This window comes from Magallana gigas, chromosome 10 (assembly GCF_963853765.1).
Source record: "Magallana gigas chromosome 10, xbMagGiga1.1, whole genome shotgun sequence".
NCBI lineage: Eukaryota > Metazoa > Mollusca > Bivalvia > Ostreida > Ostreidae > Magallana > Magallana gigas.
Window position 1 is genome coordinate 828361 of NC_088862.1, and position 25788 is coordinate 854148.

General features: G+C 33.8%; 1 protein-coding gene and 2 long non-coding RNA genes across 6 annotated transcripts; 1 reads left to right on the forward strand and 2 right to left on the reverse strand.

Moving 5' to 3' along the window:
* Positions 1-3317: 3317 nt before the first annotated feature.
* LOC105332723 (uncharacterized) lies at positions 3318-25513 on the reverse strand. 4 transcript variants are annotated; one of them, XM_066073600.1, is made up of 6 exons: positions 25421-25498; positions 22786-22943; positions 8296-8389; positions 7831-7924; positions 7366-7459; positions 3318-7212 (listed from the first exon to the last, which is right to left on the reverse strand). In XM_066073600.1, the coding sequence occupies exons 3-6, from the start codon at positions 8324-8326 to the stop codon at positions 7093-7095; spliced, it is 339 nt and encodes a 112-aa protein (XP_065929672.1). In that variant the 5' UTR covers positions 8327-8389; positions 22786-22943; positions 25421-25498; the 3' UTR covers positions 3318-7092. The 4 variants fall into 4 exon arrangements, with proteins under 4 accessions (XP_065929672.1, XP_065929669.1, XP_065929670.1 ...); XM_066073597.1 differs by having other exon boundaries at positions 8296-8403; XM_066073598.1 differs by lacking the exon at positions 25421-25498 and adding an exon at positions 25028-25134 and having other exon boundaries at positions 8296-8403.
* LOC117686291 (uncharacterized) lies at positions 8841-18091 on the forward strand. The gene is made up of 5 exons (XR_010710348.1): positions 8841-9185; positions 11878-12061; positions 12323-12391; positions 16532-17161; positions 17707-18091. It is a non-coding gene; the product is annotated as an uncharacterized lncRNA (long non-coding RNA).
* LOC136272360 (uncharacterized) lies at positions 11957-12412 on the reverse strand. Its single transcript, XR_010710349.1, has 3 exons — positions 12292-12412; positions 12147-12200; positions 11957-12053 (listed from the first exon to the last, which is right to left on the reverse strand). It is a non-coding gene; the product is annotated as an uncharacterized lncRNA (long non-coding RNA).
* Positions 25514-25788: the final 275 nt, after the last annotated feature.

Below are 25788 nucleotides of genomic sequence, written 5' to 3' on the forward strand. Positions count from 1 at the left end.
TTCTTTATTTTTTCTCTCTCTCAAAACAAAAATAGATAAATGACTAGACACCATCTCGTTGCGAGCAACGAGGAGTTCTTCCCTCCGATTTTTAGCTCACCGAGACGAAGTCAGGGGGAGCTTATGCTATACCTTCGGCGTCGGCGTCGGTGTCGGTGTCGGCGTCGGCGTCCGGACCTGGTTAAAGTTTTTGTTGCAGGTCCTGTATCTAAGCTATTACTTGTCCTATCTTCACCAAACTTGCATGGATGATGCATCTGGACCTACTTATGGACTTGAAAGACTTGGATGCTGAATCTGAGTCCTAAATTTCAGATGCTGGAGGAGGTTAAGGTTGTTGGACCAGGTTAAAGTTTTTGTTGCAGGTGCCCTTTGATAGCAATATCTAAGTTACTGCAGGTCCGTACTTCACCAAACTTGCTTGGATGGTGTGTCTTATGATACTGATGCACCAGACAGGCTTGAGTGCTGAATCTGAGCTATAGGTTTCGGATGCTGGAGGAGGTTAAGGTTTTTGGAGCTAGTTAAAGTTTTTGTTGCAGGTCCAAACTTGCATGGATGGTGTGTCTTATGATACTGATGCACCAGACAGGCTTGAATGCTGAATCTGAGCCATAGGTTTTGGATGCTGAAGGAGGTTAGGGTTTTTGGAGCTGGTTAAAGTGTTTGAAACAGGTGCCCTCTGGTGATTATATCTTAGTTATTACTTGTTCTAACTTCACCAGACTTCAATGAATGGTGCGTCTGATGATACTGATGCACCTGACAGGTTTGAATGCTGAGTCTGAGCCATAGGTTTCAGATGCTGGATATGGTTAAGTTTTTTGGAACAGGTCACATGTTTAATATATATTAGTACTTTTTCAAACTTGCATAGTTGATTAAACTGTAGTATGAATGAATCACAGAGGAAGCTTCAGATGCAGAGCTTGATCTCCATTATCAAGGATGCTAAAAAATATATCTTAGTTATTACAGGTCCTAACTTCACCAAACTTGAATGGATGGTGTGTCTTATGATACAGATGCACCTGAAAGGCATGGATGTTGAATCTGATCCATAGGTTGCGGATGCTGGAGCAGGTTAAGGTTTTAATTGCTAGTGCCCTCTGATGATGATATCTTAGTTACTACTGGTCTGAACTTCACCAAACTTGCATGGAGATGCGTCTTATGTATACTGATGCACCTGACAGGCTTGAGTGCTGAATCTGAGCCATAGGTTTCGGATGCTGGATGAGGTTTAGTTTTTTTGGAACAGGTCACATGTTTTATAGATGATAGCTTGCATAGTTCATTCAACTATATTATAAACGAAACGCAGAGATTGCTTCAGATGCAGAGCCTGATCTCCATTATCAAGGATGCTAAAGAAATCTCTAACCTCACTCAAACCTGCTCGATAGATAGATGTGTTTGTTGATAAATGATATAACATGATTCCTATGATATAGTATTGTATGGTATGAAACAATATTGTGTAATATGATACAATATAATATCATATGTAATATTATAAAAAGTTATATGATACGATATGATATTGTATAAATTTTTTTTATATTTTATGTTATGATATTGTATATGATATCGTTATGTATAGTATTGTATATTATGATACAATATTGTATAATATTATATTGTGTTATTAATTTATGATTTAATCACATGATACTATTACATAAGATATTGCAAAATATAATATTGTATCCTATGATACTATATTGTATATTCTATAATATTGTATGATACGAATTTGTATAATATGATATTAGTTTCTGTAAAAGAGAATTATATCACATGAAATTGTATAATATGATACTGTTATATTATATATTATTGTATTATACGATATTGTATAATATAATATTGTTTTATAATATGATATATTATCACATCACATGAAATTGTATTGTATGATATTGTAAAATATATTATAATTGTATCATATGATATTGTATCATTTGATAATATTGTATCATATGATACAATATCATATTATGTATCAAAAATGATACAGTATCATACAATATCATACTATATTATACAATAATATATCATATGTTTTAATGTTATGATGTATTATGTAATATGATATTGTAATATAATACCATATTGTTTTATATGATATTGTATCATTTGATAATATTGTATCATATGATACAATATCATATTATGTATCAAAAATGATACAGTATCATACAATATCATACTATATTATACAATAATATATCATATGTTTTAATGTTATGATGTACGCAGGACAGTTAAGGCTACATTTTGTGTATATACATGTAAAAATGACTATGTTGAATATAAGACACGTTTAAAAACCAAGGAATGACCGTATTAACTTATACTGATATTTTAGTAATAACATGAGGTTTCTCGTGTCTGATCATGAAAACAAATAGGTCACGTGACCTTTCTGATGCACGTGCACCACAAATATTGACACATATTACGTTGAGCATATTTAAGTGAAAAGTTCAAATACAAGATGACCATGTATCCAAAAAACCCGAATATATTCTGAAACTCATTTTAATTCTGTTCCTGATTAACAACTCTCATTCTGTTAAAAATATTTAATTCTCCGGGATAAATCCCGAATTTGTGAGGACATTCAACTTTTTTTTTTACGTTCTCGGCATTTTAAAGTGAGAATGTCATAAGATAATGTGTGAATGTCATAAGATTTTAAACAAATGAGTATTATTTTTCTGAAAGTTCATCAAAAAAGGAAACCAATGATGTGTTTAATTCATACCAGTGTGTCCGTTTTGTATGTGAACTTTTCCATTATATATACATCTGTTGAAAACTCCATGACATTGCGTGATAAACAAACGCACGGGAGACCAAGAAAGGGACACAACTCTAAATCTACTAATATTCAGGGAGGACAACTCCCGGCATGTACTTGAAACCGATGATTTACTGTTCTTGTTTTTCTGCCCATTTTTTCATAAAATAATAAAGTATATTTCAATAAATATATTATATTCTCATTCATTGTATCCTTCTTTTTCATTTCAGGCTGCTGACGAGATGGCTTTAAAGGACGACACTTCATCTGCGTTTCCTCTGTAACTTTTTGCAATATTAAATAAAGTTGGAAAAAACATTGTCTTATTGACTCACAATATATCTACAACAGTATACCGAGAATGTTTAATACAAAAGGAGTTAAACCACTAAAATAAACTTCAGATATACTCGAGTCTGAGGCATATAACAAATTTTTTAAAAAGGGGGGGGGGGGATCAATGTTTTACAAATCATACACACCAAAAAAATTACGCCAAGAAAATGAATTGAAAGACGATTGTTTATTTCATTTAATAGTTTAACATATTAAAACTGAAAAAAAGTTTTTTTCTATTTAACAGTAAAAATTATTATACACATATTCGGCATGAATGTGGATGCATACAAAATTCAATTAATGTCATGAATTTTAAAAAAGTATAAAAATTCAAATTATAAGTTAGTGTAAACCCAATACATGTATTCATATGTTTTTTACACATAAATCAAAATTAATAGATACAGATACATGTAGATGTTATGCTTAAGCATCTGGCTAGTCTGTACATATCTTGCAAGTAAAAAAATCAAACAAAACAAAATAAATATATATACATATTCTTACAAATATTTTCCATTAAAAAAGCAAATAATTGGTCAATAAATAAAATTTAAATTTATTACATATTTAACATGTATTTGCTGCAGACCTGCTATAAATATTATTAGAAACATCCTGTTGGAGAAATTTCAAGGTTGTTGATGCCAGAGATGAAAGTTCTTACTTAAACCAACCAAACTATGTCACAAAAGGTAAAAAATAGAAAACTATAATATCAACAATATGAGACTTATGATGGAGATAATCTGAAAAATGAATTACTGCAATTTCTCTAAAGTGTTTCAAGCCAGGACCTCCAAGGACAAAAATGTCTTGGAGTGGTTACAGAGTGATAAAACAGTGGAGTGTCCGTCAAAACCAAGATATATTCACAACCTCTCTGACCAACAAAGATTTTCAAATTACATATCCCTGGTTTCAAAATTTCCTAAACTGCACATGCCATATTCTACCTTTCGTTTAAATGTACACAGGGTGCAGGATCTGCTCACTAAGCCATCCTATTACTGCTCAAACAACAAGCAGAGAGAGAGAGAAATTTTCTCAAATCATTTCTCATACAAGACCTGGCTTACTTTTCCCGAGAAGGGAAAAAAAACGCATACACTATTAAAGTGTGAAACATGCACAAATTTACACAAAGATTTTTCAGAACTTCATGTTTCTTTCATTAAGAATCAAAAGCAAATTTATGAAGCATGTGAAAATTTAACAGAACATGTAATTTCAAAATTCAAAAAAACAACAAGTCCAAAGTCTTCCCAGAGACAAGGTATAAACATAATGAAAGATGTTGTTGACATTCTGCAGCCAATAGTAGAAAACAAAATTGGCACAACATTTAGAACAAAACTAAGTCAAAACATAACATGCAGCAGCAGCGTTGTCTCCCCTGGAGAACAAAAAAAATGTGTAGAAATGAGCATCAAAAAATCAAAAAAGAACATCGAACAGGTCATGTCAAATGAAAACATTGATGGTTTACATTTCCTTGGCTCTGGAAAGTCCTTTAATCAAATCGACAGAGACAGATTCAATTCAACTTTTGTCTCAAAAGAGGACGCGTGCAAACACTCTCAATACAAGACTGACAAGGAAAAAACAGGGAAAATAAAACCAAAACCCCACCATGGGAAATTTGAAAACTATGAGTTTAAAAAAGAAGAATTCATCTCCGAAATTCAAAGCTATCCCTCAAACAAACCAATCAATTGGTCAAGGCTAGCCAAAAAATATGACGTTAAGTGCCAAGGGAAGCAACCCATGAATGGAGGTCAAGTTCTAATGAACTACGCAAAAACTCAAGGAGTTAATGTCAACACATTCAATCAAGCAAAAAGAGTCAGTGGGCGAGACTATTTAAGAAGAGTGAGAAGATCCCAAATCAAAATTGGAAAAAGTAGAATTTCTATTCCCTCATCACGATCCGCTAAAAAAATCAAGAGCATAATTAAAATGAAACTTAAGACACAAGAAATCAACATTGGAGAAAAAATAGCACCAAAATTGTCAAAAATCAACAAAATTGACACAAATGGAAAATTAACCACTACGGAAACACTTGTTTATGGAAGAAAAATTCCACTGACAACAATAGTACAGGAGGAGATTGAACGCTTCAGGGCAGCTGGCATTTTGCAAAGCCAAAACCGACCGGCATACACTTCAGCCCCAAAGGAAAATGACAGTAGTGATGAAGAGAACAGCTTTTACCTAAAACTCTGGCATGACCACTCCGACATTCTAAACAGTTCCTATGTTAACTTCATGGTGTCTTTTTTATACAACACCAACAACTTCCTTACAGATAAAGAATACAAAGAAAAGTTCCCAGAAAATCTCCCAATGGATGTACAAACCTTTGTAGAAAGACCCAAGCTTTACATTTTTGGAAAATCAGGTATGTACATTTTCAAACATTCATTAATTGGTCACAAGGCAAATTAATTTTTCACAAATTACTGAAAGGACTCAAGTGTCTAACTGCTTCAATTGCTCTAAACAATATTCTTTGCACACAATTAGTTCTGTCTAGCCCCTCTATCCCTGTGAAGTACATACTTTAATTATTTACCCGTTAAGTATATACCTACTTTACCTTTTCATATTTTAGGAAGTTCGGGCAAGGAACAGCTATCATACACAAAGACCAGACTGCAAGACCTCATGTCCCTCAAAGATACAGATATCAAAGTGAAGCTGCGAGTATTTACAGGCGATAACCCTGCTCGTCAGTTTGAGGGTGGGCAGCAAAGGGGAGGAAATTTTAGTTGTCTTTGTGGAGTGAACGTGAAGGAACATAGCAACCTCGTTCATTGGTATAGAAACCAATTCCTGTCCTTAGAAGAGCGAAGGAGACTAATCATCAAAGGAGATCTTTGGAAAAAGCTGGAAACGGGAGAAACTAATCCATTTCAGAAACTGAAAAAGGATGAACTCATCACTGAACTAGAACATGAGATTTGGGTGGACAATGAGAAGAAAGCTGAACTCATGGACAAGCTATCAACAAAACTTCATGGAATTTGCAGACCAGCTGCACTGATGTGTGACGACCCAACGAAAAGTGCAAATGACATCAGCATCCAAGATTATGAAGTACTCTTCTGTGAACCTTTGCATGACATAACCAATGTGGTCCAGAATATCATTGCAGAGCTTCCCTTTCATGTCCCTAAAGAAATTCAAAAAGAATTTGAGTAGTTCTCAAACACTACCATTGGAGATAAAAACCAAATCAAGGGATCTGACGCACGTCTATATGCAATAAAGCTAGCAAAATTTATCAGTACAAAATATGAAGAAAACAAAATCCATGAAGATTTCCTATTCCTTGTAAACAGCTTAGTTGAAATCATTCAAATATCATATTCCAATTTCAAAAACAGAAACCCGAGACAGATCCTGAGACTATATAACCAATGTTTTAAATTTGCAACACTATCAAAACTCATCTTTGGAAAACCAGCAAAACTAACAGCTCGAAAATTTTTTGGAAGCCATTATCATGGGATAACTGTCCATCTCCCGGAAACTTACAGAATATTTTGTTTGAAGTCAATCATACCGGAACAAGTAGAAAGAAGCTTTGGGGATCTGCGGCGTCTTTCCCTACAAACAACCAACAGACACGCAGAATATGTGGTGGACAATGCTGTTCTACGATTTACAATTCAACAACAAATTAACTCAAAACCGGACACTCTAAAAAAACAAAACTCGATGATCAGCCATCAATCCAAGCTCCTCGAGAAACGTGGCAACACCATTTTCTCAAATGAATTTGTTAAAAAAAATCCAGTTCTGTTTCAAGCCCATCTGGAAAGGATCTCGGACTTCATGTTGGCAGGAAAAGATGTATGGTGGTCATGGGTAGAAGGCGGCATTGAATTCTATGATGGTGAGGATGAGCCTTGCAGGAGACAGGAAGGTCCACGAATTCACAACTTTACCTCCTTCAATCTGCACAGAGAAACATCCTTTTTGGCCTCTGTTTGGAAAACATGTGTTGACAAATTTGCAGAAGGTCTCCTCAAACTCCCGATCAAGAGAATCAATGTCTACAATGAAAAGGAAGCAAAATTCATATATCCACCAAATGGTAAATACATATCTTAACATTTCCTTGCTATTAAAAAAAAAAACTTTTGGAACTTTAACTGTGACACTTAAATTGTAACTAGTTGCCAAAATACAACAATAAAATTGTTTACCTCTAGACACGACTGATCCTTGCGCCAACATGGTGACAGAACAGGACCCTTTTTGCAGACAAGGGGAGGACTCGGAGTCGTTGAGTCAGGTAACCTACAATTTTAATGTTAAATTTAAAAAAAAGGCAAGGTGCTAAATGTCAACTTAGTACAAAAGAACTTGCATCTGTTTGCTTTTCTCTGATTTTACTGTTTATTACTTATATGCTTGATGTTAAGTGTTAAAAACCTGTGTATTTTATAGATGAAGAATGATGCAGGAAAATGTTTCCAGCATTACCAGGACAATGCTGTAGAGACACATCCGAATAATGACAATAAAGGCAATGGGGCAGAGGCTTGCCCCCATGATGCTCAGGAAGGTAAGAACAATTTTTTAAATAATCAATACTGGTACAGAAGATGGTCACAAAACAGCACTCAACTAACCATGCAAATGAAAAATACAACAATAAAATTTTTTACCTCCAGACACGACTGATCCTTGCGCCAACATGGTGACAGAACAGGACCCTTTTTGCAGACAAGGGGAGGACTCGGAGTCGTTGAGTCAGGTAACCTACAATTTTAATGTTAAATTTAAAAAAAAGGCAAGGTGCTAAATGTCAACTTAGTACAAAAGAACTTGCATCTGTTTGCTTTTCTCTGATTTTACTGTTTATTACTTATATGCTTGATGTTAAGTGTTAAAAACCTGTGTACTTTATAGATGAAGAATGATGCAGGAAAATGTTTCCAGCATTACCAGGACAATGCTATAGAGACACATCCCAATAATGACAATAAAGGCAATGGGGCAGAGGCTTGCCCCCATGATGCTCAGGAAGGTAAGAACAATATTTTTAATAATCAATACTGGTGCAGAAGATGGTCACAAAACAGCACTTAACTAACCATGCAAATGAAAAATACAACAATAAATTTTTTTACCTCTAGACACGACTGATCCTTGCGCCAACATGGTGACAGAACAGGACCCTTTTTGCAGACAAGGGGAGGACTCGGAGTCGTTGAATCAGGTAACCTACAGTTTCAATGCTACAATTAAAAAAAAGGCAAGGTGTTAAATGAATTATCAAAATATTGGTAAGGCTGAGAAAAAAAAGTGTGTTTCCTGTAACCTGACATACCCTAATTTTTACACACGACCCTTCAACTTTTTATTCCACATCTGGATTTGGAAATGTACTTCTCTGCGCATGCATATTTTTCATGCAGTATTTATTAAAATGCATACCTACATCATAGAATGTGTCTGTTCTTGTACTTTAAAGAGTTCACATTTGTTTTGTTGCATGTTTTTATTTATATGTGTATGTATATTGACAAAAGACAATGTATTTAAAATAAATAGTAAAAATAAAAAAAAGTTCTTGCCTAACTACCTTCTCTAAATATTTTTGTCATGTTACCAGCAACGCAACTACGCAGCTATGTTTAGGCTTCCCACGGACTTCAGAGCCTTCAAAAATTCCGCGAAAAAAGTGATGTGATTTGTGACGTCATAATAGCATTCTTCTGCTTCAACACTTTTCATCGAAAAAGAGTTAAATTACCAGATGGTGAATATTTAACTTACGTATTTTAACATTTTATGCATAATAAAACTATTGCACTAAATAAATTCACTTGTAAATGTATAATTCTTTTACTTTCGTGATTTGCTGCTTTATTTTGCGCATGCGCAGACGTCGATCGATGTCTTAAGAGCTCTTGACACGTGTTGATAGTTTGGCCTGCAGGTGCGAGGGGAAAGTAGGATGTACACGGAGAAAATGCATATCTTAGAAGAAGAAATCGTGCAACAGACTGATCTTACGGTATGTTTACAAAGAGTTTAACTTTGTTTTCTGTTTTTATTGTTGAGCTTGTAAGTTATCGACGAAAGCAATTAATATCTGAACGTTCAGCGTGGTCGCATGTGTCTCCGCTATCGGCCATGTCACTTTTTTTAATCTTTTGCACGATGATTCAAAATATTGTAGGACCGATTTAATGTGTTATAAACTTTTAATCTCCTATAAAATGTGAACAATTGTTATTACCATTGCTGTTCGGTTGTAAATATTTGACATTGACGAAAAACAGGTGATGATTTTACAGGTATGTACTGATACACACGCCATTCATATAAGTAAACCAACCAAGTTTTGAATGCGTGATTTATTTAAATCGACATTCTAGGCTGTAGCTGGACTTCGCACTTATTAAATCGATGGTAGCCAAAAGCATGTCTGTCTTGATGAGAATTTTACACGTAATTAATAGTAGTTATGAATTAAATAAACAAATGACATATTCATGATAGGAAATATTGCCATAATGGTTATGTACCAGTTATCGGCTTAAATTGAGCGTTTTCTTGTCATATTTCCTTAATTCTTAATATTTTGGTATAAACAAATAAATTTTAATCCTGTAAGTTGTAACTCTGTTTGGTTTTATTGAGATTAAGGACCCAAAACATCTTGTTTTTGTACTTTTTAGAACACACATAATTTGCTGAGTTTTGACAATTTACCGTACCAGTTATCGGCTATTTGATGATATAACGTAAATGTCTGTGGACATTAATTCGGATTTCCTGTATATTTTTCCTTTAATTAAATAATCAACTTTTGAATGAAAATATCAACCACCATGTGCTTTCTTTTGATCAGAAATGATTGTTGTAGTAAATGTGTTCCTGTCTTAAGCCAAGAAATGCATTGCTCTTTCTTTTATTAGATAAGATCTTGTACAATTAATTTTTATTGATTTTGTTTAATTACACATTGCTGAACATTATTATTTGACAATATGCACTCGCATTGCTGCACTGTGTTGTAAATATTGTTTTTTTTTTTTGGAAACTGCGTTATCTCTCGCATTTCACACGAAAACTGTGTGACAATACTGTCTGATATTTAAAATAAAGTACCGGTAGTAATGGGAATCCATGAGATTTTCATAATCGATAATCGGTTCCCTGCAACTTCCGGAAGCTAATTATCGATTGTAAGCAAATTTTTTTCTATTTCATAGCTAAATAAATGTAACTTAACAAAATACAGTTAACTGACTTGTTACTAGGCCTTTTGTATTTTAGTTTACTGAATATTTCTTGCTATAAAATGTTGTATTCCAAAGATTTTCTTTAGTAGATGGTTCAACATAAACTTTCTTGAAACTAAAATATGTCCAAACATGAGAATGTGCTTTATTTTTTTAGGGTAGGGATCTAGCTCATCTGACATGTCAGCCATTTTTAGACCGCGCACCTTTTTGGGGGTTTTGATGGTCTGCCTCTAGAATATTCTGCTTATGATATGCACTTGTTGAAAGTAAAAAAACTGATTAATTGTAATGAAACATTTTATAATCGAGCGCTTAGAATGCAGTAACAATCAATTAATTTTCTATTATAATCGATGATTGGAACATCACTCTTATGAAGATCTTTTTTTAAAATCAGATTGACTTGAATGAATCCGGTTATATTTTATAAATTGTGTTGTACAACTATTGCACAATCACATGTTGGAATTGAAAAAAAATGTTCCTCTAAAACAAGTTTGGATTATTAGCCTCAAAAAAGTAACTTGGCTCACTTGAGATTAAATGATATTTTAATTAATTTCGATGACACCAAAAACATTTTAGTCATTTTTTGCAGAGGCAATTATTTGTACATGTAAATTCACAATAGTTACATATTAATGAAGTATAGCTACATTAATATGAATACCTTGCCTAATATTAAATTTGTGATGGTCAGACCGGTTTGAATGCCAGTGGCCAAATAAATCAGTTGGTAGAGCACCTGTCTAGGGGTATCAGGTTCGAATCTCGGTCTTGTCCGTCATATTTTTTTCCCTTCTCACATTAGAATCTGGTGAATACAATTTTAGATTGAATGCTCGAAGAAACAAAAACAAAAGAGAAAATATTTGATTGGTGCATAATTTTTTTATCAGCTATTGAGAAATTTCTAAGTAAGTTACATTGCATTAGGTAAAATCTAGCAATTAGGAAAGGGCTTGATTGCTTTGCTCCCTATGCACCTTCTGAATCACTAGAATTTACTTAATATGATCTTTTACATAGACTTTAAAGATCAAGACAAGATTTTAATGATGCATTGAGTGACATCTGTAAACTGATTAGTTGTAGAATTTAAAATATACAATTGTGCAAAACAAAAATCTATTGCTGGTAATTTTAGAAAGGTCTCTGAAATTCCTGTTATGTATTAGACATGTAGACAATTATATATGTTCTTTTTTATATATACAAGAATTTTTTTTTAACTTACAAATCAGCAAAGAAATTTTTATAATTTACACTTTACAGTAATACAAAATAATTTAATGATTGTCAAGGGAAATAATTGCCTTGTCATATTGAAGAAAAATACTGCCTTTGCATATTCACGGCAAACATTGATTAAAAGTGATAGATATTCCAATGAACTAAGAGTTTTTCTGCAATTTTAATGAGCGGATGTGATTTCTCATCCTTCTTTTCCATTAGCTCTCTGTGCCTTCTGATGATGGCTGTTTGGAGTTTAGCTAAAGCTGCGTCGTAGAAGTTTCTAAGAAGTTTATCATTCGTGCTTTTGAGGATTCTCCTATACTTTAGAAACTCCTTGACAGTTGGGTCATCACTTGGCAGAAGTGCTGCAACCATGGAGACAGTTGAGTCTGAATCTAATGAGGTAAAAAATACATCAATTTAAATGTATTTATGTGACATATATTTTCTTTTTATTTAATTTATCATATTTTCAAAAGTGCATATACCTTTTACATCTGTAAAGAGTTTCCTCTTGCATGACTTCTTTTGAACAGAGTAAACTGTAATAAGATTGTAAAACTTGACATATATGTTTATACAGACTTGCATGTTTTATAAGATATATCATGCATTTTTGATTTTTTTTTTTACCATCTATAGGGTTCTCTCTTGCTCTTTTCAGGCCACGTCTGTTTTCTGCAGCTTTGATCCCATCATGCTCTCTGATTCTGAGAACTTAAGAAAATGAAAGGTACTTAAGTTTTTTCCCAAGTCTTTGTCTTTTGATGCATAATTTTGTCTTAAAATGTTTGAAGATATACATGTTATACAAGATTCAAAACATGAGGGAATTCATAGGATGAATGACCATCTTTAAGTTCTCCTTAAAGATAGCTTAAAGATGCTTAAAGGTAGCTTAAAGACGATCTTTAAGCCACCTTTAAGCTACCTTTAAGCTATATGTGTTGCTTAAAGATGGCTTAAAGAAAGCGTAAAGATGGCTTAAAGGCAGCTTAAAGACTATCTTTAAGCCACCTTTAAGCCACCTTTAAGGACAACTTATAGGTCCTTAATGTCCAAACTTCTTTAAGCCACCTTTAAGCCACCTTTAAGCTACCTTTAAGCCACCTTTAAGCCATTAAAAAATTTTTAATTCAATATTGTGCTTAATTTCCAACAAAATGTATTAACTTTATGAAAGAAAAGGTATTAGAACGGTTTTTGTTCTAGAAAGAAAAATGAAAAAAAAAACACAAAAAAAACCCGGCCACGGCGAGAATTGAACCCGGGACCCTTAGTTTACTAGCATCACCACACTTCCTCTGCTCCACGGCAACTTATATATATATGAGCGTTTTATATCCTATGTATCAGTGGATATTGAATCACTGTATTGAATGTGTTTACTTGAAAAGATTTTGACAAACCATTCAGTTTGTAACAATCAATTATATCTAATTTATAAATTACATGCATGCGTGTATTTAGAATGAAATACGGAACTTGGTCTTCAGTGAACAAAAATATATTATACCTAAATGGAAACCGTTAGGTTCACTATAGTAGGCTTTCTTAGTTAATAAATTTAAACCGAGTAGATATACGTTCATCTAATTTATAGCTAAAAAAATGTAAGAAAGAAAATGAAATCATTTCTTTTATTAAATGCATTGATACTATTAGGGTATTTGTTCAATTTCCCGCAATTTCCCGGTTTTCATGATCGCGGCGCCGATCCAATATGTTTAAATATTTACATGTAATTGTATGTACATGATTTTTAAACTATCAATTCTATAACAAACAAAATAACAAATTACCGGTGACGTATTTACTGCATGTGGCAATTGCAAATGACTTGTACATACAATTGTATGATGTGCCAGGCCGGGTATATTTGACATATTTACCCTTATACATATATTTAAATAATCAACCCCTATTTATGATCACCGGTACATTAATTAATTAGCCTCAAGATTTTACTCTTACATACATGTATCGTTAATTTGTAGACGTAACATCTTAGAAACCCAGAGCTAGGAAATAATACTTTGAAAATGAATTACAAATGTAAATTAACTTTTATTCACTAGACTTATCGTATACTCGTACATACTAAGATTCAACGCCTTTAGAAACCCTGACGTGCACCTGGGTACACGACACACCTGTTGTGTATATCGTGTATATTCTGTGTTAGTTCCAGGGGTTTTCTTAAGTTGGACAAACAATAGACTTTAATTAGATATACACAAACATGCACCTGGGCACACGACACAACTGTTGTGTATATCTTGTATATTCTGTGTTAGTTCCAGGGGTTTTCTTAAGGTGGACAAACAATAGACTCTAATTAGATATACACAAACGAACAAAACTATGTCTAGACAAACAAAGCAGTAATATCCTGCCCGATATAACAAAGGCAGTTGAGAGTCTTTTCATCTTAAACATGTATCTATAGCAGATCTAGAGTTAGAAATAATGAAAATTGAAAAAAAAAATACAAACCTTAAACCGATTATCAAATTAAATCATGCATTTTTGGTTCATTATCTTTATTTTGTTTAATAACCGGAGGAACAGAGAGAGAGAGAGAGAGAGAGAGAGAGAGAGAGAGAGAGAGAGAGATTTTTTTCACCGATTAATTTATAATAGGAAACAAACATACTTTAATTAGTTTTATGCACATATTAAGATACAGAGACTGCGCTCATCCCTACAATAATTTTGAAACCCCCAAAAAATTATAAAGAATTTTATAACGGCAATCTGTGTCCATCGGAGCGGTGCTGATGATAGCGATCTGTGTTTAATGGAGCGACGATTAAAACCGCCTGGAACACCCCCCCCCCTTCCTTGGAAATTATATTATCACTCGGATGACCCCCTCCCATCTCTATAAAAGAGCTTTTGCATTTAATATATGTTTTTATTGTTCAACTTGATCAATATTGACTTAAAGGCCACTTAAAGACAGTGTAAAGGCAGTGTAAAGAGAGCGTAAATGCCACTTAAAGATGCTTAAAGGTGGCTTAAAGGTGGCTTAAAGAAGTTTGGACATTAAGGACCTATAAGCACTTGCTTAAAGGTGACTTAAAGGCGGCTTAAAGGTTGTATAGCCTTTAAGCTCCTTTAAGTCACCTTTAAGCCACCTTTAAGGACTTGCTTAAAGATGGTTTTTCGCCCTGTGATTACTAAAATAACTGGTAATTTTTATATTTCAAAGATATTAACATAAAAAGCTATCTTTTAATTACTTTGTTTGAGAAATGCCCCCCCCCCCCCCCCAAAAAAAAATAGATAGGTAATGATCCCTCCCCCCACTGCCAAAATTAGCAAAACTCAAAGAACTAATTTACGGTTAGCATTAAAAATGGTTATAATAAGTGATAGTTGATTTTGCATGTTAGTGTACACATTATGCACATTAAACATGAAATAAAAAAAAAATATATTTGATTGCGATATTTTACATGTTCATGCAACCTAAAAGTGTGATATATTTTTAAGGTTGAATAACACACCTTGAAAAATTCATTTAAATTAAGAGTAGATTATTTGATTATGAAAGATTATTTGATTATGAAAGATTATTAATGATAAATAAACTGTACATAAGTCAAAAAATTTGCAGTTTAGGATGAAAAATGAATATCTAAAAATTTCTATTCAGTAAGTAAATGTTGTTTTGATCAGAGGTCAGCCCATCTTCGCTAGTCAAGGGTTTTCGGTCCACTTTGCTCCCCATAAACCCTTGGCGGATTTCATTACGAAAACTCGGTGACAAGCTCCGTTTTATGATTGGCTGCAGCTGCGAGTAGCTGATCCAATCACAGTGCTTGTAAATATAAACTTTAAAAGAAAATACATTTGTGATCTTTGGTAAAACATTCGGTGCTTTTAACAAGTTGAGACACAAGTTCTCGAGTACAGTGCCTCCCCAACGATGGTCTAACCAGATCGCTTTAAAAACCTATATATTTTACTGGGATTGAACATAGTACTATAAACTTGTCAAGGCTCGCGTGATAGCATGGGAAGTAAACATGGCGAATGTAGAAGTTGCATATCTCTTTAGTATATACGTTCCTGCTTATGGTTATTGCTTTTAAGGGTTCAATGAGCTGAGTTTTATTTAATTTCTTTGGTCCGCAATATTCATGACAACGATACCTGGTTTTATGGCATGAAACCTTTCGTATAAATCGGCGACTTTTTCACTCCCGGTACAGGTCCTTTCAAAACACTACGAACAAAACATCCCGTACTTTCCCTAGATTATAACTTAATTCGTATTTAATAAAATCGTTAATTATGTTCCGATATTCGGTAGTCAATATGTTTTCAAGTTGTATTAATGCCATGATGTGTATATAACCCATTGTTTAATTCGATTAAAATGTAAATATGCAAGGGACGCAACTCAAGTTGCTCGCTAGATAGCGCCATCACATCACTGAGTTTTCGTAATGAAATCCGCCAAGGGTTTTTGGGAGCAAAGTGGACCGAAAACCCTTGGCTAGCGAAGATGAGGTCAGCCATTTTGTAATGATGTGTTATTCCACCTGAAATGTTTGTATTACCTGGGAGTGTTGTCTTTGCAGACACAGTTGAAATGTGTTCACCTCTATTGTTTTCCTTATCATTATTCAATGTATCGGCAGAATCTGAAATATATTTTCATTTAGATAAGATCCTATAAATCAATAATAAGATATTTAATCTCATATTTTGATTGAAAATTTCGATTTAATACAAGATTAAAATTCAAAACAAGGTTGTGGAGATGTGATTAGTGCATTGATTCACTATTTATGTTAATTAACTTTGACTCAATCTATTTTTAATTACAATGTACCTCTTTCTTGTATTTCATTTTCATTAGCTTTGAGTGTGTCTTGAATTGATGCCACAACGCCTACTGGTTCCTGCTCATCTGATGCATCTTTCTCTTGTTTCTGGTTTTGTGCCTGTTGGTTCATCTTGAATCAAATCTAAGAAGTGATTGATGGATCAATGGGAGAAAAGCATTAAGTATGAACTATGTTAATATTCTATGATTAAAACAAAATTTACAAAATAAAACAGATTTTTATCGGGGAAAATCATTATGTGGGTATTAATTGACTTTAAAATATTTGAATACCCTGGTATTTAATAGACAACAATAATAATGTAATACCAAGCACTTTTTGTGTTTTATTTTTTCTATCAATTTATTGTCACCTTTGTAAAATTACCTCTGTTTCTTATGCTAAATTGGCTTGAAACTTCATTTGGTTGTGAATTATTATCATGCATTGTTCCAGTATCAATAAATGGAGCACTTGTGTCAATACATGTCTCGGTGACGAAAGAAATCTCTGTAATATTGTATGTATTTTTAATTTTGTTACAGATAAAATATCATGAATGCAACTCCCACTGACAACAGTAGATGGTATTTAGGCAGTAGATAGTGGTAATAACATGTACAATCAAATGCCAAGCCAAATGGGATATTTCAATTTAAAAAGTACATCTACAAAGCTGCTACATATTATGCATCATAATTTTTTGTTATATAGTTATCTTTCACATACTGTGGAATCATTAAAATTCGTGGGGGCCAATTTTCGTGGATTGCTTAAATTTTACAGGTTCATGGGGATGTAATTTCATGTATTTTCGTATACATGCAAGAGGAATATCACTTTATAGCTCTAATTTATTAATTCGTGGGGGATGTTAATTTGTGGATGAGAGGTACCCACGAATTCCACGAAAATTGAGCCACCACAAAATCTAATGATTTCACAGTATTCAAGGAATGAATTGGCTGCTTATAATTTAATTTTTTGTAATTACATTGTAGTTGTAGATAAAAACAGTCATTTGACCTTCAAAATGACATCAAATTGTACAATATTCAAACGTAACATCAGGTGGATTGATACATTTTTGACGTTAGTTTAACTGTGACGTAGGCAACATTCTTGATACGATATAAAACATTTTTTTAGCCAATCAGAAATTGTGTTACAACCAGAATTAAATTATTACAAAATATGTGTATTGTAGATACCTGGTTCCAAAACTGGCTCTACTTGAGGAACTTGAACTGAATCTTCACCTGCTTCCAAAACTGGCTCTTCTCGAGGAACTTCTTCACCTGGTTCCAAAACTGGCTCAACTCGAGGAACTTGGACTGAATCTTGTCCTGTTCTCTGTGGTACATTTTCATGGTTCTCTACACTAGATGATGTTCGGTAAATGAATGCTGGAAAATCATTGAATATATTTTTTAGTAAATATTTATTCATTGACCATCCAAAATTGTTGACAGGTGGATTGATACATTTTTGACGTTAGTTTTACTGTGATGTAGTCAACACTCTTGATACGATATAAAAAAATTTTTAGCCAATCAGAAATCGTGTTACAACCAGAATTAAATTATTACAAAATAAGTGTATTGTAGATACCTGGTTCCAAAACTGGCTCTACTTGAGGAACTTGAACTGAATCTTCACCTGCTTCCAAAACTGGCTCTACTCGAGGAACTTCTTCACCTGCTTCCAAAACTGGCTCTACTCGAGGAACTTCTTCACCTGCTTCCAAAACTGGCTCTACTCGAGGAACTTGGACTGAATCTTCTCCTGTTCTCTGTGGTACATTTTCCTGGTTCTCTACACTTGATGATGTCGGTGAATGAATGCTGGAAAACCATTGAATATATATTTTAGTAAAGATTTTTTCATTGACCATCCAAAATTGTTGACTTTCCTATGAAAATGGGGTGTAAAAATGAATTGCATGGGGCTCTTGTTAAATCGAAGTACATATATAAGATTAAGAGATGTGCTGTATACAGTACACTGTACCTACCTTCATTTTTGAAAATGGTGCAAAGTTTTCCCTCTTCATATATCTTGATCTTGTAGAGCGGCAGAATCAGTTCCGATGCTTTGCAGTCCTGGACACACTTCCTCCAGTCCTCTGCCAGGAGCATTTGTAGGTCCTTGTTAGACGAGGAGCGAAAATGAAGTAAGGGAGGGTATGAAGAACTATCTAGCTCGTCAGGTCCATCATGAAACATCACACTGCCGTCAATTAACGACCACCACATGTTTTCTCCACCATACATGAAGTCAGCAATTCTCTGGTAATGTGCTTGAAATAGAGTTGGTCTTCTGCGTATAAAATCTATATCAAATTTTGTGTTCTCTGGCTTTGGTAGGAGTTTTGCCTGGTGGCTAATAATTGATTCTTGGTGTCGTACATAGTCTTTTTTTGTTCCACTCATCTGTTGGGCATTGTATCTTAACACAGCATTGTCGATTATTTTGCCGCATTGCCTGTTGGCTGTATTTAAGGAAATGCTGCGAAGATCACCAAATGTCCTTTCCTCTTGCTCTGGTATGAGTGAGCGTAGACACACTAATCTGTAAGTTTCAGGTGTGTGAACGGTCAGGCTATGAAAGTGGCAGCCATAGAATTTTCTTGCAGTCATTTTCTTTGGTATGCTGATAACTGTTTTTGAAAGGATGCTGAATTTAAAGCATAGATTGTACAGTCGAAGAATTTTCTTTTGTGTTCTCTGTTCATATGGACTATAGCAAATGGATATTATTTCTACTAATGATGTGCAAAGGTCGTAAATATCTTTACTGATTTTTTTTTCTGAGAACTTCAAATGGGCAAACATAGCAAGCTTGACTGCAAAGAGACGAGCATCTGATCCTTTAATTTGGTTTTTGTCACCTATGGTTGCAGTCGAAAACTTCTCAAAGTCCTTAAGTGTATCAGGGTTGCTAATATGGTAGGGAAGCTCGGTTATCAGATTTTGCACTACATTTGTAATGTCATGGAGGGGCTCACCTGGTGGCACTTCGTAATCATGCAGAAGATCAAAGACATCTTCAGGTGTAGAAAACATGGCTGGTGGTCTCTGAATGCCTCTTAAAGTGTTACTTAGTTCCTCCTGCAATTCAACTTTGTTCTTGTCATCTGTATCATGGCCCCTTGCAACGAGTTCTCTCATAATATCTTGCTTCTTCAAGTTGGCAAATGGTGATGGTCGCATCAGTGAAAATCCTTTCCACAGCTCCCCTTCTTTAAAGATCTCAAGTCTTTCTTGCAAGGACGGAACATCAATCTGGAAAGCATTTTCTAAATTCATGTGGTCTTTTGATGGAATGCCACATAAACAAGCAAAATTTCCCCCTCTTTGGTGACCAGCTTCAAATTGGCGGGCCGGACCATCTCCACTAAAGAATCTCATGACATACCGGACCTCTCCACTCTGTGCCTTTAGATTCTGAAGGTCGTCAACTCGGACTGGTATGTATGACAACTGGTCTACATCACTGCTAGATGACTGGCCAAGTACGTAGAGGAAGGGCTTTTCAACCATAGCTTGAACATCTGCTGGTGGGCGTTCTGGGTACTTGGCTCTGTATTCTTCATCTGTGATGAAGGAGGCAGTATCATACAGTGTGCTGACCATGATGGAGATGTACGTATGGTTCAGTATGTCTGAATGGTCATGCCAAATCTTGAGATGTCTTGTTTGAGTTTCATTGGCCTCTGTTTCCCGTTGATAATCCTTGTGCATTTCTCTCATATGTTGAATTATTTTTGTCAGTGGGATCATTCTCCAATACACTGTGTAGTCTAATTCGGTAAGTGTTCCTGATTTGTCAATTCTGTTGGATGTGAACATTTTGGGAGCTATTTTTTCTCCAATATAGAGTTCTCTGTTTTCAAGTTTACTATGGACCTCCTCCATTAATTTTCTAGCTGGTCTTGGGGTCGGAATTGATATGTTTCTGTAAATTTTTTGTCTGGATCTTCGAATTCTTAGAAGAAAATCTCTTCCACTTACTCTCTTACACTCGTTAAACTGGTCGGTGTCAATACCATTTTGCGTAGCGAATGTCATCAGAACTTGACCAGCATTTTTAGGAAATTGACCTGATTTGTTCTTAACATGGAATTTGATGGCTAAGTACCGCCAGATGACCTTTGAACCAGAGGGAAGTTTTTTCATGTAAGTAAGGAAACCCTGACGGTCAAAAGAATAGTTATTCATATTTCCTACATGGTTTTTAGCTTTTTTAACACCTTCCTTGATTTTTTGGAGGTAAGAATAGTTCTCTCCCTTGCTGATTGTGTTTTTTCAAAAAACATACCTAATCTGTCTCTGTCAAATTGGCTGTAGGATTTACCTGATGCCAAAAAATTTTGCAATTCATTTTCATTGTTGGTAATGATTTTGTTTATTTTGTTTGTGTTTTCCCTTGTTTGCATTGTTTTCTGTTTGCGTTTCTGCTCACTGGGCAGTTTTTCTGTTAAGTTGTATCGTTTTGAAACTACAGTTTTCAGATTTGTTTGAAATTTTTCCTCAAAGATAGGTTCAAAAACATTTAGTATTTTGTTTACCCCTATGTTGTTTTTGTTGTCAAGTTCATTTACAATTTCATTGGACAAATGAATCAAGTTTTTTGTAGATTCTGTTGCAGACTTGTGTAGTACAGAATAATTCAGAAGTTTTGAATGTTCACAAGGGGGACAATCATGTATTCTGTGGTCCAGTTTTTCTTTGTTAGACAATGATTCCCATTTTTGCAACGAAAAATGCTCAAGAAACTCTTTTCTTTGTCCATTTTTGTTGTTGTCTCTCCAGTATTTAGGCAGGGCTAGGTAGTTTTGCAGTCGTGGTAATTGACGTACAAACTTGTCATATGGCAAATGCATTTTTGGATATCTGTGCATGACATTGTTGTAGAAATTGTATCTAAATGATGGTGATTTATTTGAAGATTTCACATTTGAAATGGAATTTATGTCATTTTCCCTGGTTGACCACCACTTGATAGATTCAGGATCTTTACTACTTCGACCAATAATAACTTTCGCAAAATTGCAAAAATTCATTATTATTTTGATCTCTTGGTATCACTAATGATTTTGAATGTCATTGTTGATTTTCTTACTTACATTTTGTTGTTGTTTTTTAAATTTCACATTTCAAGGTCAGGAACATGATATTGCACATCAGCCATGATTGTTGCACACTATTAATCTCAAATAAAAAAATATGCAAGATTTTCAGAAAAATTGGTAATTTTTTTCCGTAGATTTGAATTTTTTTTACTGTACATGTGAGGGGAGGATGTGCTAATAATATTAAATTAAATTTTAAAAAAAATTTAAAATCCAAAAAAAAAATGGTTTGATTTTGTGGGGGTTTTGATTAAAAAAAAAAAGAGGTCCATGATTTTTAATTTTAGGTTTTATGTTACATTTTTACAAATTTACTATTTTTTCTTAATCTTATACACAAAGCTTTTTGTGTTGGAGATTATCTGTTCTTAAACGAGTCAATATGCTTTTTAATTGTAAAAATACATGTGGGTGATATTTTGTTTGAATAAAGAATACTTAATTTTTATAATTCTTCATCCTTTATAAAAAATATATAAGTAGTTACTTTAGCTTTAGAAATGTATTATTAAAACATCTCTTATTTTCATTGGTTTACGGATGGACGTCCTTAACTTAGTTGCGTATTTTTTTAATTTGGCCTATGTTAAATTTTCGTTCTTTTTTAAAACCAATTTTAAAGTTTTCATTGACGTTTTATCTTCACAGAATATATTAGGCACAAGAGATTCTGATGCACATTTACTGGTAGAAAGTCTTCCACGAAAGAAACGTTCGCTTGTAGAATTTGGTAAAGTATCTGATACAAATTGCTTAATGGTGTTTATTGTACTAACAAAAATCAAAAGTTACCATTTTAACCGACAAAACTTGACATTGTCAACTCTTTTTTTCAGACCCTCAACCAAAAAGTTGCAAAAAGAGACTTTTCATTGAAGCTAAAGGTAAACATAAAATGACCAATAAAAGAAAAAGCACAAGGACAACGTTTGACAAGAAAATTCTTTAAAACAATTCTTAAGCAAAAAACACTTATTTTACTATTTATATTTTAAAAATACATGTATAAATAAGATTTTTTTACACCAATAATTCACTGGAATATTTTAAATATTTTTTAATGGATCCAGGAATTTTTATGCAAGAAATTTATTCTAAAAATAAAATCTGTAGATCAACCAAAATCAACGGCTGATATTCTGAATGCCTTACTTGGGAACTCGAAGCTTGTGGCTGAGTACACGAAATACAAGAGACTTTGTAAAACCAGCCCTCATGACAAAAGCTTCAGGAAGTGTTATGATGCTGCACTAGCCAAAGTGCAGATTGCCATCAGCAAATTTCAGAGAGAAACTAAGAATAATCCTCTCCTGGAAGAAAAAAGAAAATTGGCAGAATCTTTACTTACACATTGGAAAATATATCATTTTTGAATTTATTCAACTTGTCAATATATTCCATCATTGACAATTAATGAATTCTAATATGCCAGCATCTCAAATAAATTAATAGCATCTAAATACATTGGTATAAATTGTTGTTTCCTTTCTTGATAATTTAAAGAGACACTTCAGGAAAACTTGTATAATACATGTATTCTAGGGATGGGACGATCCACCGATGCACCGGTGAATCAAGGTATTTATTTTGACGATATTTGGATCAATACATTTACCATTTATACAAAGATACTTAAGCGATTTTTTTTTATTTTCCAAAAATATTCGAGCTTCATATACAGTGGAGCCTCAGTTATCCGGACGCTTTCGTTCCTTAGTCTAATCGTCCGGATAGGTGAAGCGTCCGGATATCTGAAATGTGTCTATTGTAAGCAGTTGTCATGAATGACAATGCATTTGTATACAATGGCTCACAGTGTTGATATTAGGTTTTTTTGCCTTTCATACCATATAGCAACACATGCTAGAGTTGTCTGTTGATATGAACGTTTTTAGATATAAAGAACTCTGCTTTATTTGATTATTTTGTCATAAAAGAAATATTAACCGCACAATAATGATAACCGAATCTAGCTCAATTCTTTGTGTCCAAGTGTGATGTGTGTGTGATACACTGTTGTTCGCAATTTTCCAATTTTTGAAAGTGATTTGGGAAGTCAGTGTGTTCCTACAAGCTACTCATGAGGGTCTAGCACGTAAAAAATGTGTGAAACTTAATTGACAGGGGAAATCTTTTGTACTGATTAGGGTATCATCAATTTTTACCGTCCGGTTAAATGAAGCAAGATTGGTAGTAAATCAGTGTTTTGTGGTAAAAACAGACCGTCCGGATCCGGAACGCGGAATTCCGGATAAATGAGACAAAATAACGTATAAAAAAATATGTTCCCAAATAAAATCGTCCGTAAACTGAAGCGTCCGGTTATCTGGCGTCCGGATATCTGAGGCCCCACTGTATTAGCTTTTTTTAGTCCTCGGACTAATATGAAAATACAAAGCTTTCGGATATAGTTTTGACATGGAAATTTGTATATTAAATATTAAAGCTGCTTCGTCCGATTTTTTTATTTTTACAGTACCAACATTTTTTCCATACAAATCATTTATCTTAGAAAGTTATGGACTTTTTCCTATTTACACCAGCAGAATCAGTCCCCTTTCAAAGTTAGAAATATTCAAAGTAAATAAAAATAATTTCTCTTAGGCAAACGAAAAAACAAACCAGAATGCATCATGGGAATGTTTAGAAAAGGAAACCGCTTGGTTTCGTCCCCGAATGATTGGGGTTATTCAACCCACATGCTATGCATCGATTGTAAAGAAAGCAGACTTCAGAAATATTAGCAAAAAAAACGTACACGTTTATTTGTAATTTGTCTGATCATTTCGACCTTTATCTAAAGCGATGTCAAATTCGTAATACAACCATACCCGTCTCGTCGTCAGGGGTGAAGTTTCACATGAGGCGAAATAACGCGGTACCTTTTAATGTCGTTTGTTTTGTTAGCAAATTTTGTACGTATTTTTCTTCATTGAAATTTGGCATAATTGACGGGTAAAACTACTGCAATGTCTATTATTATACATATACTAAGCATAGCCATTGTTTAAACGCGTGCATAAAATTTGATATAAAATCGGACCAAGCAGCTTTAAATTGATTGGAATAATGTTGTGAATAATCATCTTGGGACAGATTTTAAATAACATGGCGAGGTAACATCCCATTAGACAGTTCAGAAGCCCCATCATGTATAAGTTCATTACATTTGTAGTAAGGATCTCTTTATGTGTTAGCATATGCAGGGGAAATCCTGCCAGGGAAATACCCGGCGTCTCTGCCTTTTGTAATGCACCTTGGTTTGACTGGCTATTTATGGTGAAAATACACATTTTGTAAATTGTCAAGAGTTGCGGATCCATATATCTTTTAAGTTTAATATTTGCGTTTAAGGGTTCAAACAATATATAAGGAAAGTATTTAATAAGCCTACCGTGATCTTATAGTCTGCAAACATGCCATTCTGAAATGACGAGCCTCGATAGTGATACAACAAATCTGTCGTCTGACCTACTTGCACGTTTTTATGCTAAATCGCAGAAAGTTCTCCAATTGTAAATTTAGCACATAAATAAATGGAATGACACAAAACAATTATCATCTACTTCATTGCGTTAAAGTTTTACTATGTTTAAAAATAAGATTAAGACTGTGCGTATATAATTTCTACACGAATTTCACAGCTACTGGTAATTGGGTCAACACGTGGTTTTCTTACCTTAGCCTTTTTCAACAGTTTTCGTATTAAATTTACGTTGACTTCTTAAAATATACACACAAAAAGACAAAACATTGATATATTTCAAATACTATCTGAGCTACTCACGTTATTTTTTTTTTGAAACGTCTGAAAATTGAGATTTTGAGCAGCGCGTCTTCTGTTGACAATCCTCCAGCCATTGTGTTGACAAGTGCGCAGGACGTTTTGATAAAAGATGTATATTATTCTTATTCATAATTGAAAAAAAAAATAATAGGATTAACAGTCAAACTTGTTGACGAGCTAAATTAAAATATATTGTTTTCTATAATGCTGTAAATCGCATGGAATCCATATTTGGTAAAAGAGGCGGAGCTTAGCAGAGTTACGTCACATCTCATTATCTCCTTATTAGCATATCTTCTACCGATGTAGCCTTAACTGTCCTGCGTATTATGTAATATGATATTGTAATAAAATACCATATTGTTTTA

Coding starts and splice junctions, on each gene's coding strand:
- LOC105332723 (XM_066073599.1), bottom strand. CDS start 8,326: ATGTTGGCGCAAGGATCAGTCGTGTCTAGAG. Junction 7,925..8,295: donor AGGATCAGTCGTGTCTAGAG/GTAAAAAAATTT, acceptor TTAAAATTGTAG/GTTACCTGACTCAACGACTC. Junction 7,460..7,830: donor AGGATCAGTCGTGTCTGGAG/GTAAAAAATTTT, acceptor TTAAAATTGTAG/GTTACCTGACTCAACGACTC.